The sequence below is a fragment of the Eubalaena glacialis genome, chromosome 3, assembly GCF_028564815.1.
Source record: "Eubalaena glacialis isolate mEubGla1 chromosome 3, mEubGla1.1.hap2.+ XY, whole genome shotgun sequence".
In the NCBI taxonomy this organism is placed as follows: Eukaryota; Metazoa; Chordata; class Mammalia; order Artiodactyla; family Balaenidae; genus Eubalaena; species Eubalaena glacialis.
In genome coordinates, this window is record NC_083718.1 from 65972971 (window position 1) to 65988441 (window position 15471).

The 15471-nt window shown below is 47.7% G+C and overlaps 1 protein-coding gene across 1 annotated transcript in view; it reads right to left on the reverse strand.

Annotated features, from left to right (window-relative positions):
- Positions 1–1755: 1755 nt before the first annotated feature.
- STYXL2 (serine/threonine/tyrosine interacting like 2) overlaps positions 1756–15471 on the reverse strand; it is a 31549-nt gene continuing 17833 nt past the window's right edge. Inside the window, exons 2-5 of the mRNA XM_061185769.1 lie at positions 15305–15399; positions 11903–12134; positions 9798–10015; positions 1756–4878 (exon numbers count right to left, since the gene is read on the reverse strand). Coding sequence (XP_061041752.1) covers positions 2057–4878; positions 9798–10015; positions 11903–12134; positions 15305–15399 — 3367 coding nt within the window. The 3' untranslated portion in view covers positions 1756–2056. The remainder of the gene's footprint in view (positions 4879–9797; positions 10016–11902; positions 12135–15304; positions 15400–15471) is intronic.

The window sequence follows — 15471 nt, forward strand, 5'->3', positions numbered from 1 at the left end:
CAGTTAGGTTAGAAAAAAAGACATGTGTAGAGAGCTGTGTTATTTGGATCCTTATGTATGGGCACTGGGGGCAGCTGCTCAGCTGGCCTGTCAGTTAATTCGGTCCCTGAACTTGGCTCTATAAATATTGATGGTCAAATTGCAAGATAATTCAAGGTAAGAAAATCAGGAAAAGAAAGAGAGCTGTTGTCCCAGGGATATTCTCAATCCTCTCTCCAGAAGATAAACCTTCTAGAATAGATGCTCAAGTGATTGTCTGTGCCTGTATCAGAAACTTCCCTGTAGGGGTGAAATGAGAGAGGAAGACTTGAGCTCACCCAGAAGATAAAACGGGCCACAACCAGCCTTCTTGCAGTGGGCCTATGAGGATAGCGCCATCTTGAATGATGAGAATGACTTGCTGAGCATGGAAACTAGGGACTAAGGCTGACTAAAGTAAAATGAGCAAAGGAAGAAGGAAAGGGGCAAATGGGACAAAGGCTGAGCAGTGTTTTTTTTAAGGCCTCATTCTCCCTCAGCCAGTGCAGGAGAGATGAGTTCCATCAGCAACTGAACTTTAGGCTGAAGTGTTAGAGGGAAGGTGAGCAAATTAATTCAGTTACTTTGACAGCAGCTAATGTTCAGGTCTGGGTTTGAGCTCAAGTCTGCTCCTTTTGTCTTGGTATCTTTGTGCTCATTGCAATGTGTAATGTTAACTAATCCACATAGAAAGGATGCATCATCTCCATGCCCCATGAAACTCAGGTTTTAGTGATCACATACAATTCATCCCATTGGTGGATTCCTCCTTAATCTCCTCCCCTTCCAACTTTGTCTCATGAATTAGATTTTTTGACTGATCAAGACATCTTGGACCCCTGCATGGCATGTGCCTGTTTTCGAATCCTGCAAGATGCTGCAGCTTGAAAGGAACTATAGAAATGAGTCCATCAGTGTTTGAGGTAGGTGCCCAAAATATGCCTCTTGCTTCAGCAATTCAACCTGTGTTTGGAGGGGTGGAAACCCTTGAGAACAAAAGGTAAGGAAATCTCACCAACTTAGCCCATCCAGAGTGCAGGGAAGGATCAAGGAGGGATCCTATGCCCACTATGCAAATGCCCACTGCATTGTCCAATGATCCTCCAAGGAATGAAAAGCAAGGATGACCACAAGATTTCATAAAGATACATCTCCACCTCCCTGTACTGGGCTTCTTTTCTTGTCTCCCTCATGATTTGCTTTTTTTTCCTGCCATTCCAGAGGGACTGTCTAACTTTAGCTTGCCACTCTGACCATGACAAAACCTGTTCTCTCTTTCTCGAGTTCCCTCTGTTACTCTCAAGGGTCCCCCTAGTGTCTTCCCACTGCACTGTATCCTAAACTAAATACTTGGTTATTATTTTTTATAATAAGGTGATAACGGTATTTTCTGGAGACACAGCTTTTGTAGCACAAGGTAAGGCTGGCTCATGGTGACACATCTGTCTCTTAAAGTGGGTTTCTGCTAATATCCAAAGAGCTAAAAGTGACCAGAATGAAGAAGAAATATTTGACAACATATCAATTTAATGGAGATCCAAAACATTCAAAAGAAACAACCAGAACTCAGCATTGCTGGGAGAGGTGAGACTTGCCACAGGATAGATTTCCTGGGCCTCATAATAAAACTTCTACATATAGAACCATGTCGTGTATTCACAGCCTTCCTGGATGTAAGCTGGAGTCTCCAACAAACTATAGTGCCTTTGCAAGCTTATCTTTCTAGTCTGTGATGAACAAAGTCAAATATATAAGTGAAGCACCAAAGCTTAGAGGACATTGGGCAACAGAAATGGTGTCAGCTTGTCCCTCATTTGGACCTTACATTTATGGCTCTTCTCCTCCTTCTCTGCTTCCTCCCTACACCACATCCAGTGCCTTCTGCCTGGTACCTCTCATTTCACTTCTGCCCCTCCATATGATCCTCTCCACAACCTTGTCCCTTGATGGGCTGTGGCAATGTATGCCCTGAGCCCTGTGCTAAGCCGTATGGCTTCTCCCTGTGTTCTCAGTCTCTCCCAGATCCACTTTGCCCAGCTTAATCCTCCCTCCTTCTCTGCAGCTTAGTCCTGGTTTCTTCTTGCCGGCGTCTCCAGGCAGCAATGATGGCTTCATCGTCCATTTCTTCCTCCTCCTCCCTGTCAGTGCTTCTCCGATACTGGGACCGCCGCCCTGAAGCAAACCTCCCTTCCTCTCTCTTTTCCATGCTCTCCTTCTCTCCCTCCTCTTCAGACCTCATGAAGCTCTGGGTGAATTTCCTCTTGGCTCCAAATTCAGAAAAATCTGACTTGGATGACTCTTCCACATCTTCCCAGTCCCTGGGTCTGGCCCAATTCGGATGCTGTGGTTCTGGGGACTCTTCCCCTTCAGAGGGCTCAGGGGTCCGGCGGAAAAAGTAGGGCTCCGGGCTTCCCTCTCGGGAGCTTGAGGTCTCACTGAACATGGACCTGGAGAAGGTGTGCATCTCTCTGCCCTCCCTGGTGGAGGAAGCAGAGAACCGTGAAGTGCTTCTTACGGAGTTGCCATTGGCCTCATGGTAGGAGGAAGTGTCCTGCTCCTCTGACCGGGATTTGGAGAACTTGTAACTGGAGGACTTAGACTCCGTCTCCCAGAGCAGGGAAGATCTGGTGTACTTCCCCCTGGAGCTTCCAGACCAATCACTTTGGGGAGGAGACTTTTCCTCTGTCCTGAGGCCACTGAGCCACTTATTAACACTGCTATCCATCTCTTTGCCAGCTCTGCTGCCACTTCCATAACTATCAGAGACAGCCAGGGAGGAGGAGGTGTCTGTTTCGGGTTTCTGGGAATTACTGCGGGAAGAATACCGGAAGCTCCCTATGGCCCTGTCAGCGTCCTCATCCCTATCACCCACGTCATCATCCTCATCTTCCCTGACCTTCTTCTTCTTGAAAAGGGAGCTGCGTTTGTTGTCGGAGGCCAGCTTCTCCATTTTGTACTCAGACATCTTCTCCCTCAGCTCTGTTTGCATCTCCTTCTCCTTCCGGCCAAGCTCCTTTAGGTCAACACTGTCAGCAAAGAGGCTACAGATAGGCTTGCTGGTCCCCCTCACTTTGCTCCCAGTACCTTCAGCTCTTGAGCTCCGTGTGATGTGGGTGGACAGCATGGACAGCGTGTCGGAGCTGGGTCTTGCCTGGCTTTGAGGGAGCAGGCAGCCGCCCAGGGAGGAGTCGCTCTGGCCACTAAGCATGGAGACTTGGTCATCCCCCAGACAGCTGGCTGCTGGTGCCACCTTCATGCTTGCAACAGATGGTGAGCGGGACAACAGCAGCCCTTCATTTTGCTTCTGGGTGAGAGTTTCGCTGACTACGTTGACAATCCAGTTCTGAATGCTGGCAATGGAAATGGTGTCTCCGGGCCCCACTGGCAGGTTAGGTAGAGGTGTGGTGGGGGCAGAGGCCAAGCATCCCCCTACATTGCTTAGGGCCTGAGAGGGATGGGAGCTGTGGCTTTGGGCACTGAGCACCGACATTGTGTCCCCACCTGCACTGACTGAGGGGGCTGCGGACCAGAATGCAGACAGGGGGATGCTCCCGCTGGCAGCCGAGCTATCTGCCTCCCAGCTTCCCATGGACTGGCTCTCCTCCAGCGTCTGCCTGCTCCTCTCCAGCAGCTCCAGCCTCCGTTGCCTCTTCTTGGCCAAGGCCGAGTCTTCTCCCTTGCTGAGCTCCACCACCTCCTCCTTGTTGTCACTGCCCACCTTCTGGTGCTTCAGCTTCCAGGCCTGGTAGGCAGATAGGTTGACGTCAGAGAGGTTCTTCTTCTCCCCCTTGGCCTCCTCTGCACGTTGCTCACTACTGCCGTCTCCTGCCTCCAAGTCTTTCTTGTGAAATCCAAATTGGATTCTCTTGATCTTCCACCTTTCCAGGGCAGTGAGTTTGTCCTTGTTCTTGTTGCAGAAGTTATAGAAGGAGCTGGCCTCAGAGTACACACTCTCCTCGTCATCCTCCCGCGCCCCATTCCCCACCTCCGAGCTGGCATCTACTTCCTCTCTCTTGCTCCTGGAGTGGTACTTCCGCGAAGCCTCCTTCTCAATCTCTAGTAGCCTCTGGTTCCACACGTCCCAGGTGCTCTCCGTGGACACCGAGTCAGAGCGGCGTCTCCCACCTCGGTTCTGGCTGCTCATCTCCAGCTGCTGCTTCAGGACCCGGATGTCATCGCTGCTCACACTCTCGGAGGTGCTGCTCTCACTCATCGTGTGCCTCCGTCTTCTCCTCACAAAGGAGCCGTCGTCACCCTCCTCCTCCTCTTCCTCCTCCCTATCCCACTTCCGGTGCCCCTCTCCCTGGTACCTCTCATTTCGGCTCTGCCACTCCCGGATGATTCGCTCCACATCCTCATCCTCGGGCTCCTCCTCACCCTGGCTGGAGGAGGCTGAGCGCCTGTCGTCCCCGCCCTGGGGGACCTTGCCTGTGGGGAGACCCTGCCCCTTCTTCCACGCCTCATAGAGTTTCTCCTCCTCTTCTTCATCGATGAGGGTGAGGGGCTTGGAGGCTCGGCTGGCCTTCCCCAAGGAGGAGCTACTCAGGTGACTGGTGGCGTCATCCTCCTCTTCCACGGTGAGGGCGTGCACTCTGGCCCCAACCGTGCTCCCTGCGTCCTCGCCCTCCTCCGCCTCCTCTTCTCCCCCCTCCCTGCCGAAGTCCTCTTCTCTCTCCTCCATCAGCTTCTCGTTGAGCTCCCGGAGCTGCTTCAGGAAGCCGTCGTTGGGGTAGATGGCCCGCTTCTTGCGCAAGGTCATCAAGGCCTCCAGGATGGCCATGTTGTGGAAGATCATCAGGTAGGCGACCACCAGCACTGCCGAGCGGCTGATGCCCATTTCACTGCTGACCAGGACTTTCCCTGAGAAGAAAACACAAGAGATAGTGATGTAATGGCACTTGTATTTTTTTTTAAGAGCTGTTTTGATGTGCTGGATTTAATATGTTTCCTTTGCATCTCATATTCATCCGTGCTCAAGTCCCATGAGGCACAAGCATCATTGTCCCCATATTACAGATGTCACACAGAGCAGTGACACTGCCCTGTGCTTGAGGAAACATTTCCCGCATTTTCTGAACACAGCAGGGAGTGAGGAGTGGGTGGGGAAAAAAAGAACTAACCCCTGTCCCCATTTTTGAAACACTGGCGTGCACTTTCTCTCCACCGGACTGAGCATCAGAAGGAGGAAAAATAAAAGAATAGAGAAGAAAAGGAATGAGGCTAAGATGAATGAATCACAGAGAAGTAGAATCTCAGTGTTGGAAAGGACCGCAAGTCCCTTGAGAATTCCTTTTACCACATCCTTGATGCTGGATAATCCATCCTCCAGACTCTGCCAGATGCTTCCAGTGTCAGAGAGCTCAGTATCTTAGACAGATAGACAGACAGACACACACACACACACACACACACCTCCCTCTCATTCCATATTTATGTCATTCTAATTTTTTGAAAATTCTTTCACATGTTAGGGCAAAGGATAACTTTCTGTAACAGGCACCCAGTGTTCCTGCTCTGACATACAAGGGTAAATAATAACTATATCTGTATGAATCAGGTCTTTAATACAAAAATCTTTAAGAAAATCACTATCATAATCTTCACTAGAGTTTTTTTTTTCTTTTTCTTTTTTCTTTTCCTGGCTATTCTGGGTCTTTCAATCATTAGTCAAACATTTTTTCATGTTCCATTACTATACTTGCCACTCTCTTCAGGTCAAACTTGAATTTATCAGTTTTATTCCTAAGGAAGTTGTGTCGGTATGGAGCAAGATATTTCAGGTTTGGACTGACCCATACAGAGTAGAGTGGGCCCCTCACCACTCTTTTTCTGGGCACTGGGCCTTCACTGATGCCATCTGAGCTTGCAATGTGGGTGGATATATCACACAATGAACTCAAATTATCTTTTTTATCAATTGAAACCTATAAAGCCTTCTAAAAAAACTGCTATCAAGCCATGTCTCTCTTATCTTACAGCATTCTTAAAACATAAAGATAACTCTACAAATTCCTATTGATGTTTTTGGTAGATATAGCCTGTTCTTATAGGCTAACAGAAGCTTTTGCAAGTCTCAACTCTACCATTCAATAGATCAGTTATTCTCCAGCCTCCCCCTCTGCTTTACATCCTTCATAAACATGACAAACATGCCTTCATTCTATGACTGTTTAAAATGCACACTGGGACCGCTAGAGATCTCCCTCCAGGCTGTCATCAATCTATTTGCCAACAGTCTTGGGGGATATTTGTTAAATCAGTTAAGAGTCCTATCTTACAATATGGGATGGGGGTGACTTCTAGTATTATATCTTAGTACCAGTTAAGACCATGTCTTTGTCACATAGAAGGCCAGAGACCAAGGCAAGACTTGAGGGCCCTGAGGTCCAATAATGCTGAAAGGCCTTATTGCCAAGGGCCAGCAGCCACTAGGGGGAGGTAAGCAAGCAGAATCAAAGCCACTAAAAGAGCATCTACAGATTCAGTGTCTTATCCCCTCCCTCCTCCAGCTCAGGGCTCAGCTGTCCCTCAGCAAGGACCCCCTTTTAACTGGCCGACCAGGTCACAATTTACTACAGTTAGTACCAAGGTCTCATTCACTTCTTCTGGAGGTGGTTACTAGGCCAGCTCACTTCAGGACACTTCAGGACACAAGCAGCTAGGCTTCCTCATAAGGGCATCAAATACAGTTAGACTCAGTCTGGTGGAGGCCAGGTTGGGGTGCCATGCTTTTCCGTGCTATGTTCCTTACACCTGGGATTCCTCTGAAGAATGTCAGGGGCAGCCTGAGGGACAGGGGAGAGCTGGGTGGGTCAGACTTGGGGCCCCACCCAATTCACCCAGAGCAACGAAAGGATTTTTTTATTTTCTCTGTTAGGCACAAGGCCACACTAATGTATAGCTTATGCTTGACACAACTCGAGGGGACGCCTTTAACTTTGAAGTCAAAGTTGATTTGTTTGGTTATGATGAAAACTCTCCAGCAGTAAAATGGCTTGAGGAAGGTGGTCTTTTTCTAATTTGCAGTTGCCATTTTGATTAGCAGCAGGGCTGATGGTGGGGGGGACGTGGGGGGGATGGTCTGTCTAGATGTGCTTAAAGATTTGAAGAGTACAGCTAGTGGAGAGAGCCCTGGACTTGAGTAAGGCTGGGTTCCAGTTCTCTCACACTCTCAGTATGCCTTTATATGGCAGGCATTTGTTTTGTATCCTCCCAATTCATAATTCTCCTTTTCCTCAGAACTTTCCCTCTCTCTGCACCCCAAGAAAATGAGAAGTACTTGCCCAGAAGCCACCCCCTTGCCACTGTGGATAGAATTTAGGGTAGACAAAGGACCAGAGTCTGACAAACAAACTTTCTCTCCAGGGAATGTGGAAATGGACAGAGGCAGGAAGTTAGCCGTTATTGTCAGGGCTGTGGTGGGCCATGCTCTCTGAGGTAGAAAGAGATGATGGAACCAAGAGTCCTGAGGTTGTCCAGTCCTTGTTCCAGACCATCCTGGGGCCACCTTCCTGTCTTTGGATTTCTCCTTGTATTGCTGTAATTAACGCCTTTGTTGCTTGTTAAGTAGTTTGAGATGCTTTCTACTTACTGGCAACCAAAGGAATCTTAATTATTTCATGGTGGCCATCACTTAACCTTCCATGAGTGGGATTTCCCAATTTGCAAAATGTAAATACCTTCTCAAGGGGTCATTGTGATTATCATGTAAAATGCCCAGAGCTAGGGGTATGTTTTGCCTTCCTCCTTGTTAAGAACTGACTCGGAAGTATCCTAGAACGGAGAAAACCACAGAAACTAAGGCTCAGGAGGTTAATTCCAGGGATGGTGACAACTGTCTGCCCCGGGGTAGGAAGTGCCCACAAAGGCAACAACCTCTGTAAGGATACCGTCCTTTCCCTGCCTCGCAGGGGTGCGGAGACTAGGGAGGGTGAGCCTGAAGGCAGTTGATAGCAGCCAGGGGAGAGGAGATGGTCTGCAGGACGCACCGGCCGGGCAGGTGATGGGGACCACCCGGTGGACCTGGCAGAGCTGCTGCGCTCGCCCGCAGGCCCTGCGGCACCGCTTTGGGTCGCGGGGAGAACCTGCCCTGGAGGGAGCGCTGCCGTCTCCCTCTCCCCGCGGCAGGACACTTGCCTGCTCCGGCCTCGCAGCTCTTGGACGCCTAGCCCGCCGCCTCCCTGCCACGCCGCCACCCTCCGGGCAGCTTCTCCCGCTTCTGGGGATGCGTTTCGGCTCTGCGAGCAGCCTCACTCGCCCGGGATGCTGCGCGAGCCCCGCCGGCCGGTTGCCGCGTCTATGGCTTCCCTCGTTCGGCCGAGAAGTGGCCGTCAGCACCCCGCAAAGCAGCGGAAGAACTCCCCTCTCCCACAGACACGCCCAAGTCCACTTTTGTCAGAAGAAATACGTTCTTAAAAGTAGGTTTTTTTAAGCATTGAAAAGGGGAGAAAAATCATTTTATATAGATATAGATATATAATTATTATATACATAATATTTATAAATTTATAAATTATAATTTAATAAAAATGTATACATATATAAAAATATTTCCCCTCTTTGTCTCTCTGTAACTCTCTCTGTCTCTGTCTCTCTCTCTCCCTCTTTTTCTCTCTCTCTCTCTCTATACATATGTATCCATTAAAAATTACCCTTCCTGGCCATTGGTGATGATAGGAAATATCTTTCCCAGGAATAGTTAATATTCATTATAGTAATGGCTGTAACTTTTTAAACGTTTATTATTTACCCAGTTCTGTGCGAAGTAAGCCCTTGTATGCATTTTTACAATTTTAATCCTCACAGCAATTTTAGGAAAATTAGATCTATTTGTTCTATAGATGAGGAAACGGCGGTTCCTTGTATAGAGAGAACATAGCAAATCCTGGACTGAAGCATGGGTTTTTGGGCACCAGATGCTGAACTCCCACCCGCTCTCACTGCATGGGCTTTAGCCTCTCCTCATTGAGATCCTCATTGAGATGGATGTCCCATCAACTCTATAGATAGTCTCCTATCATCCCACTTAGACTACCGTGACAGCCTCAGCACTGCTCTCCTCACTCCCACTCTCCCCTCCCCTCCCACCCAGTCTTGCCTTCAGAGCCCAGGGAGTGAGCTTTCCATAATGCAGATCAGATCAAGGTGCCTTTCAACTCCCTTACCTTGGTCCTCAACTTCCTGCACAATGGGCCCCTGCCACCCTTATCTACCAGGCTAACCCACACTCGCCTTGTGATTCCTGAATACACCAAGCTTATTCCACCTTAGGAATTTTGCACTGGCACGTCCCTTGGCCAGGAATGTTCTTCTTCCAATTTTTCCATGGCTAATTCCTTCTTATCGCTCAGCTTAAACGCCCTCTTCTCCGAGAGGCCTTCTCAACCACTCTTGAGGGAGCTAGCCAGCCACTCCAACACATCATCCCAGTTCTCATCTCTGCCTCACACTGATCAGTATCTGCCATTTTTCTTTTTCTTTCTCGTTTCTTTCTAATTTTTTCTGCCTTCACTACAATGTAAGTATCAAAGGCCAGAAGCTTTATCTGTATCTTTCACCACAATGCCTAGAATAGCACCTGGCACATGTTGGGCCCTCAATAATTACTTATTGGATGAATGATGGTCCATTCCTTTCCCCTTGTCCTAGAATGAGACAACAACCGTCTTAAGACAGATGACCTCCAGACAGCAGATAACCTGGAGGTTTTCATAACATTCCTTTTGTCCTTCCTCCCCCTGTGGAATTCCAGCAGCCTGGAGCAGACAGACCCCCCTCACCTCTATAGGTCAGCAGGGCTTCATCCAGGAACTCGGCTGCCTTCCGGAAATGCTGGGAGATGTTCACCTCAGGGAAGTCATCGACCTCCACACCCAGGTACTGGATCTCCAGGCCAGTGTAGAATTCAGGCCCAGTGTAGACGCCAGTGCCATGAGCAGCATTCAGGATGTGGGTAATTCCCAGCCTCTTCAGCCTCCCCTTGTTCACAGCCACGCTCCTGTAGGGAAAGAGGCAGGGGCATTTTTTGCCAGAGTCAGAACTAGAAAGGTACCTTACCACTGAGATTGGGAGCCTGCTTCAGCCGGGTCAGGAGGGCCACAGCTGGGTGAATACCTCCTTCTCTGCTCACCCGTGTGTCTGGGGCTCACGGGAAATATTGTTATAAAAAGGGACCGGTGACTTAGCTCTGGCGAGAGAGAGAAGGGACGGGGAGCTGGGCAAGGGAGGGCAGGAGAAAGAAGAGAACAAGATCGATGTGTAAGGAAAGCTTTGATTGGCCCAGAGACCTCTAGGCTAAAATTCCATGCCTTTGGGATGCACAGTTATCAAGACACAGAAGTGGCAGTCAAAAATAATAATAAAATGTGTGCTTCACATTGATATGGCATGCTATATTTTTCAAAGTGCTTTCATATGCATTAGTTTATTTTATCCTAATGATAAACTTAAGAGGTAGACAGGACAACTATTCTTTTTGTTTTTTAGGTATTATTATTATTATTCCCCCCCATTTTTTTTAAAATTGGGGTATAGTTGCTTTACAATGTTGTGTTAGTTTCTGCTGTACAATGAAGTGAATCAGCTATATGTATACATATATCCCCTTCCCATTTGAAGATTGTAAAAATGAATCAGATAGCTTTTATGACTTGTTCAAAGAAAAAGACTCTGAATAAGAACTGGGGTTCGGGGTTTCTAGTTCAGAGCTCTTTTTACTGCAGCAGAATAAATAGAGCTTAGTTTAAAGAGGCCCTGAGGACAGCGTTGCCCAAGAAGGAGCAGAAGCTTTTAGCTGGTGATATCTGGAGATGCCCAGGGTCCCTGTTGATCACGATGTGAATGTTTCTGGGTCTACAGAGCTAATTAGGGATCACTCAGGACTTGGTGCCCAGCTCTGGGAATCAGGTCCCGGGCAACCAGTTACACCACAGTGGAGTACAAGACCCAATGTCCAAAGCTATTTTCCCTACTACCTGCCCTGGGGACCCCAGATTCCCTCCCTTGCATCTAGATATATGGGTAATTACATTGGGAAAAGATCTCATTAAGTAGTCAATAGATCAGCAAAATGAATTTCACAAACCAGCCTATTGCTACCAATTATGCACTGGCAAGACCACAACAAAAGCACCAGGATGTGAGTGAGTTGTTTTGGGTTTTGTTCTGGAAACCACTGATAAACTTTTGAAAAATAACATTTTTTTCTTATTATAAAAATAACACGTGTTTACTGTAGGAAATCTGTACAATTCAAAAGAAACCTAAAGAAGAAAATGAAAATCACTTACAGAACCACCTCCTAGAGAGAAGTACTATAAACTTTTTATCACATTTGTTTCCAATTTGTTGTCTATGTAAAAGCACATACACACACAGACATACACACATACTATATATATTACTCAATTAACATCATATTATATATATTTGTTTTATTACCTATTTATCCTCTTAATATATTGTGGGCATTTTCATATGTTGGTAAATATATATAAAATCAATATTGTCAATGGCTCCAAATGTCCCATTATATGGTTGTTATGGATGTCATGGGATGATGGTGATAATGAAGTGTGTGTTGGCAAGGCTCTGGGCAGGAAGGGAGGCCCAGAAAAGGCACCTGGAGGGGCCAGGCTATGATAGAGGGCCCTGGCAGAAGGTTGGAGGATAAGCAATCATGCCAGCATTTTTGCCCGGGGATCTCTGTGTGCAGGTGGGTAGGTGGGGCCATTCTCCAAGTTCAGGGCTGGGAAAGTAGTCAGGCAGCATCAATTTGCTGGAGGGAGCTATTGAGCCTTTGGTCAAAGTTGGAGGAGTTTCATCTCAGGCACTACCCTGAGTGGTAAGACAAAGGATCACGATCCCCCCCAGACGACACACTCACTTCTCTGCTATAAAGACGTTGGGCCAGACCTCATCCACCTCATTCCAGGGAGCCTCTTGGCGGTCTTGGGCCAAGGCCCGCTGTAGGTCCAGGATGCAGGGCGTGTTGTACAGGCTGGTGTCATCCGTCTTTTCCCTGACGCGGTTGTACAGGTCCTCCACCAGCAGCTGCTCGGCGGACTCCAGCATGCCTGGACACTCTGCCTCGGCCTTGACCCCCTGCAGCTTGAGTTCTAGGGGGACGGGATGCATTCTCATCAAAGAGGAGGAACACCAGGGCCTTCCCTGATCCTTGGGAGAACCCACTCTTGGCCCATTTGCTGCCAGGACTCTGCGTATGGGCTGAATTCCTTCAGATCCAGCAGGATCTGATCTGCCAGGAAGGACTTAATGGGGACCCAGGAGGAGCCTGCATTGGCCTGGACACTTGTCAGCATCAGCAGCATAGGTGTACTGCGGTGGGAGAAGGGACATCAGTTTCCCTCATCTCCTCCTGTATTTCTCTAAAGCTGGCTGATAATTTCTTAGACCGAGGTCTTTGAGTAGCTGGTGTATGTCCAATTTATACTTGTAAATCCCACAGTGACCCACACAAATTAGATGCTTAGAAGCATTTACCAAATGAATACATGGCATTCTTTAGTAACATAATTCATTCTATTAGTTTGACTCCTTTACACATGGAAGGCAAATAACTCTGGGAAAAGTGAAACTTTCAGCAGTCACTTATGCTAGGTCACCTTCTAATGCACCTTTAATTTACTTATTTCATGTATTGTCTGTTTCCCCCACTAGAGTGTGGGCGCCTGTGATCCTCAGCCTCCCAGCTCTCTGACAGGTGGCAAAAGTTTCCTATGAGCTCTGACGCCAGTCACAAAACAGCACTCGGGGCCTTTCTGACAACAGCCCAGAAGAGCTCAAGTTTCGAATGAATTCACATTCTATTCACCTGCCTCTCGAGTGAAACTTTATCTTCTCCTCCTAATGTATTTGCTCCCAAATTATCAAATTTGGAGGAAGGTAAGATCTTTCCTTTCTCTAAGAAGGTATACAAGAGAGCAAAACCTTTCCTTTCACTTTGTAGCCCAAAAATACTGAGTAGAGAGAGGAAGAAAGAAGGTAAGTAGGAAAGGAGTGTCCTCTGTGTTGGCCATAACCTCTTGCTGGCACCACCCCTTTCCCACGTGGGTGAAGAGTGCAGCCACATTTGGCAATAGACGTGCCCCCGCCCTTCACAGAACGAGCAGGTGTCTGTAAGCCGCGCTGCTCAAGTCTGCGGATCCAGGAGTCCTGGGTTCTGCCCAGGGCTGACGACTTCACTTCCCTAAAGCTTCCCTCTCCTCTCCACCCTCGTCTAAACCACCTGATGTGCACCCACATCCCTGCACAGGTCTCAGCTCTAAATGTTCTTTGATATCCGTTTCAAAAGCAGGAAGAAGAAGACCTCTGCAATCCCAGTGCTCTATTTTGCTTAAAAATAGATGAAGCGTTCCTATTTTCTCCACCACTCTTGGCTCTCCTGGGGTCTTACATGGCAAATGTAAAAGCCCCTCTCTTTCCCTCCCCTACTTAGATATCTTTCCTCTACTACATGGGAAAAAAAAAAAAAAACAACTCCCCACTGCCTCGTTAAAATATACAACAATGTCTTCCTCGGCTATTTATATAGCAGGTTATTGTTTTGATTTCTTCCCCTTCCAATTTAAAAACAAATGTCTCAGCCCCTTATCCCCACTGGGAGCTCCTACTTTCCCTAGGTCTCTGCTCCACACTTCAGCCGCATCAATTCCTCCCATTTATTTCTACTCGCTGAGGCTTCATCAGAAGAGAGTAAAGCCCAGACATTTCTCCTTTGCACTCTGTCAGATGTGTGGCATATGCAGACTTTCCTGAAATTGGAGGGTTCTTCGACATCCATTTTTACCCCTCTAATCACTACTGAGTAGGGCAATGTTTTGAAGCATCACTTGGTACATTTTCCTTTTTTCTGTAATTTATTCTTTTTTTCTTCCCCCACCATCCTTCAGCCACTCAGACTAATGAAACTCAGGCTTAATGCCTAGAAAGGCTTAGGATAAAAAAAAGGCATTGCTCAGCTTCAGGTCACAGTATAAATGCTGAAAGTCCCTAGCATCCCATAGACCTGAAAGTGAAGCTTTCAAAGAGAGGACATGGTTATCTCACAACCCCTAAACCTGGACTTTTACTTATCAAGAGCCAAAGCCTGGAGAGTTGTCCAGAGAGTGAAGCACAACGCAAGGGTGAGGCAAGATGGAAGGTTAGGGAAATTCCCAACCACACAGGAGGGAAAAAGAACTTCCAGAGTTAGGGTGGTGCTGGGAGCAATTTAGAAAGAACTAGACTGGGATCAAGACACCTTGGCCTGGCTTGGAGCAAGGTAACAGTGACCCCAGGTAGGGTGATAAAAGAAAACAGAAAAAAGTAGTTACTTGAGAAGACGGGGCCTCCTAGGGTTCCCAGATCAACAAGCAACATCAGGTAAAATATCTCACTGCTCATGAGGTATTTTAAAATATCTCATTGCTCAGGAGATCCAGATGTCCTCAGGGACCCTGGTGGGGACACAAAGGGCCTAGGGACTAAGCAAGACCTGGGGTTACATGGAGAAGGAGTAGCATGTTTGGTTCTCATCACTAGGGAAGTGATCATGGCCACCAGCTGTGGATGCCAGATTAAGCCCAAAGGCCAGGTGGGCCCTGTGTAATTAGCAGGACTGCCTTATCTCACCCCACCCGTCAGGAGTGAGAGAGACACCAAGGGAAAAGGGATGAGAAAGGAGAGGAACAAAACTGTGAAAGATTATTTGCCCCAAATTGATTAGGAAAAAAAATCCATCCAATTGGAATGAGTATCCTTGAATGAAATATAGTACGTTTTCTGCTCTAAATTTTTTTGTGTAAATATTAACATCTCTTGCCACCCCACCTTTCCTTACCTCCTCCCCATTCGTATTTCAGTTTAAAAACCATCTTTAAGCACTAGTGGAAATGCAGATTTAAATCTAGACATCCCTTTGAACAGAACTCTCTGGATGCTCCTAGCCATTTCTTAGGCTCTCAGGTCTGCACCTCTAGCATAAGCCATCGCAGGGCCCCTGAGGTTAACTGAAAAACTGAATGAGGGGCCCTAGGGGCAGATTGGAGCTGCCTCCCTGTCTGTTGCCTAGAGAACTGTTCACACTGAGGCATAATAATTTCCACCTCTGTCCCATGAATGTTGATGAGGAGGGGTTGGAGGAACTGCCTTCTTTGGATCTGCTCCTCTTAATGTGATGGGAAGCACGTGAGAAGCACATTGACACCTTCCAATGGCCCCCTTCCGAGAGAGTCTCCAGATGACCCTTGGACTCTCCCTCCTCCCACCCTGCGTCTGATGGCATCACCTTCATTGATGATCTGTTTAGCTGCAACAGCTGAGGAGAGGTGAATGGGCTCCATGAAAATGCTTTCTGTTTCTGCATCTGAGACCACTGAGTACCTAAAAGAGGAAGATATTCACGTGAGATGACTCTGGGCAGCATCTGAATGGGAGGCAATCTTTTTAGATAAG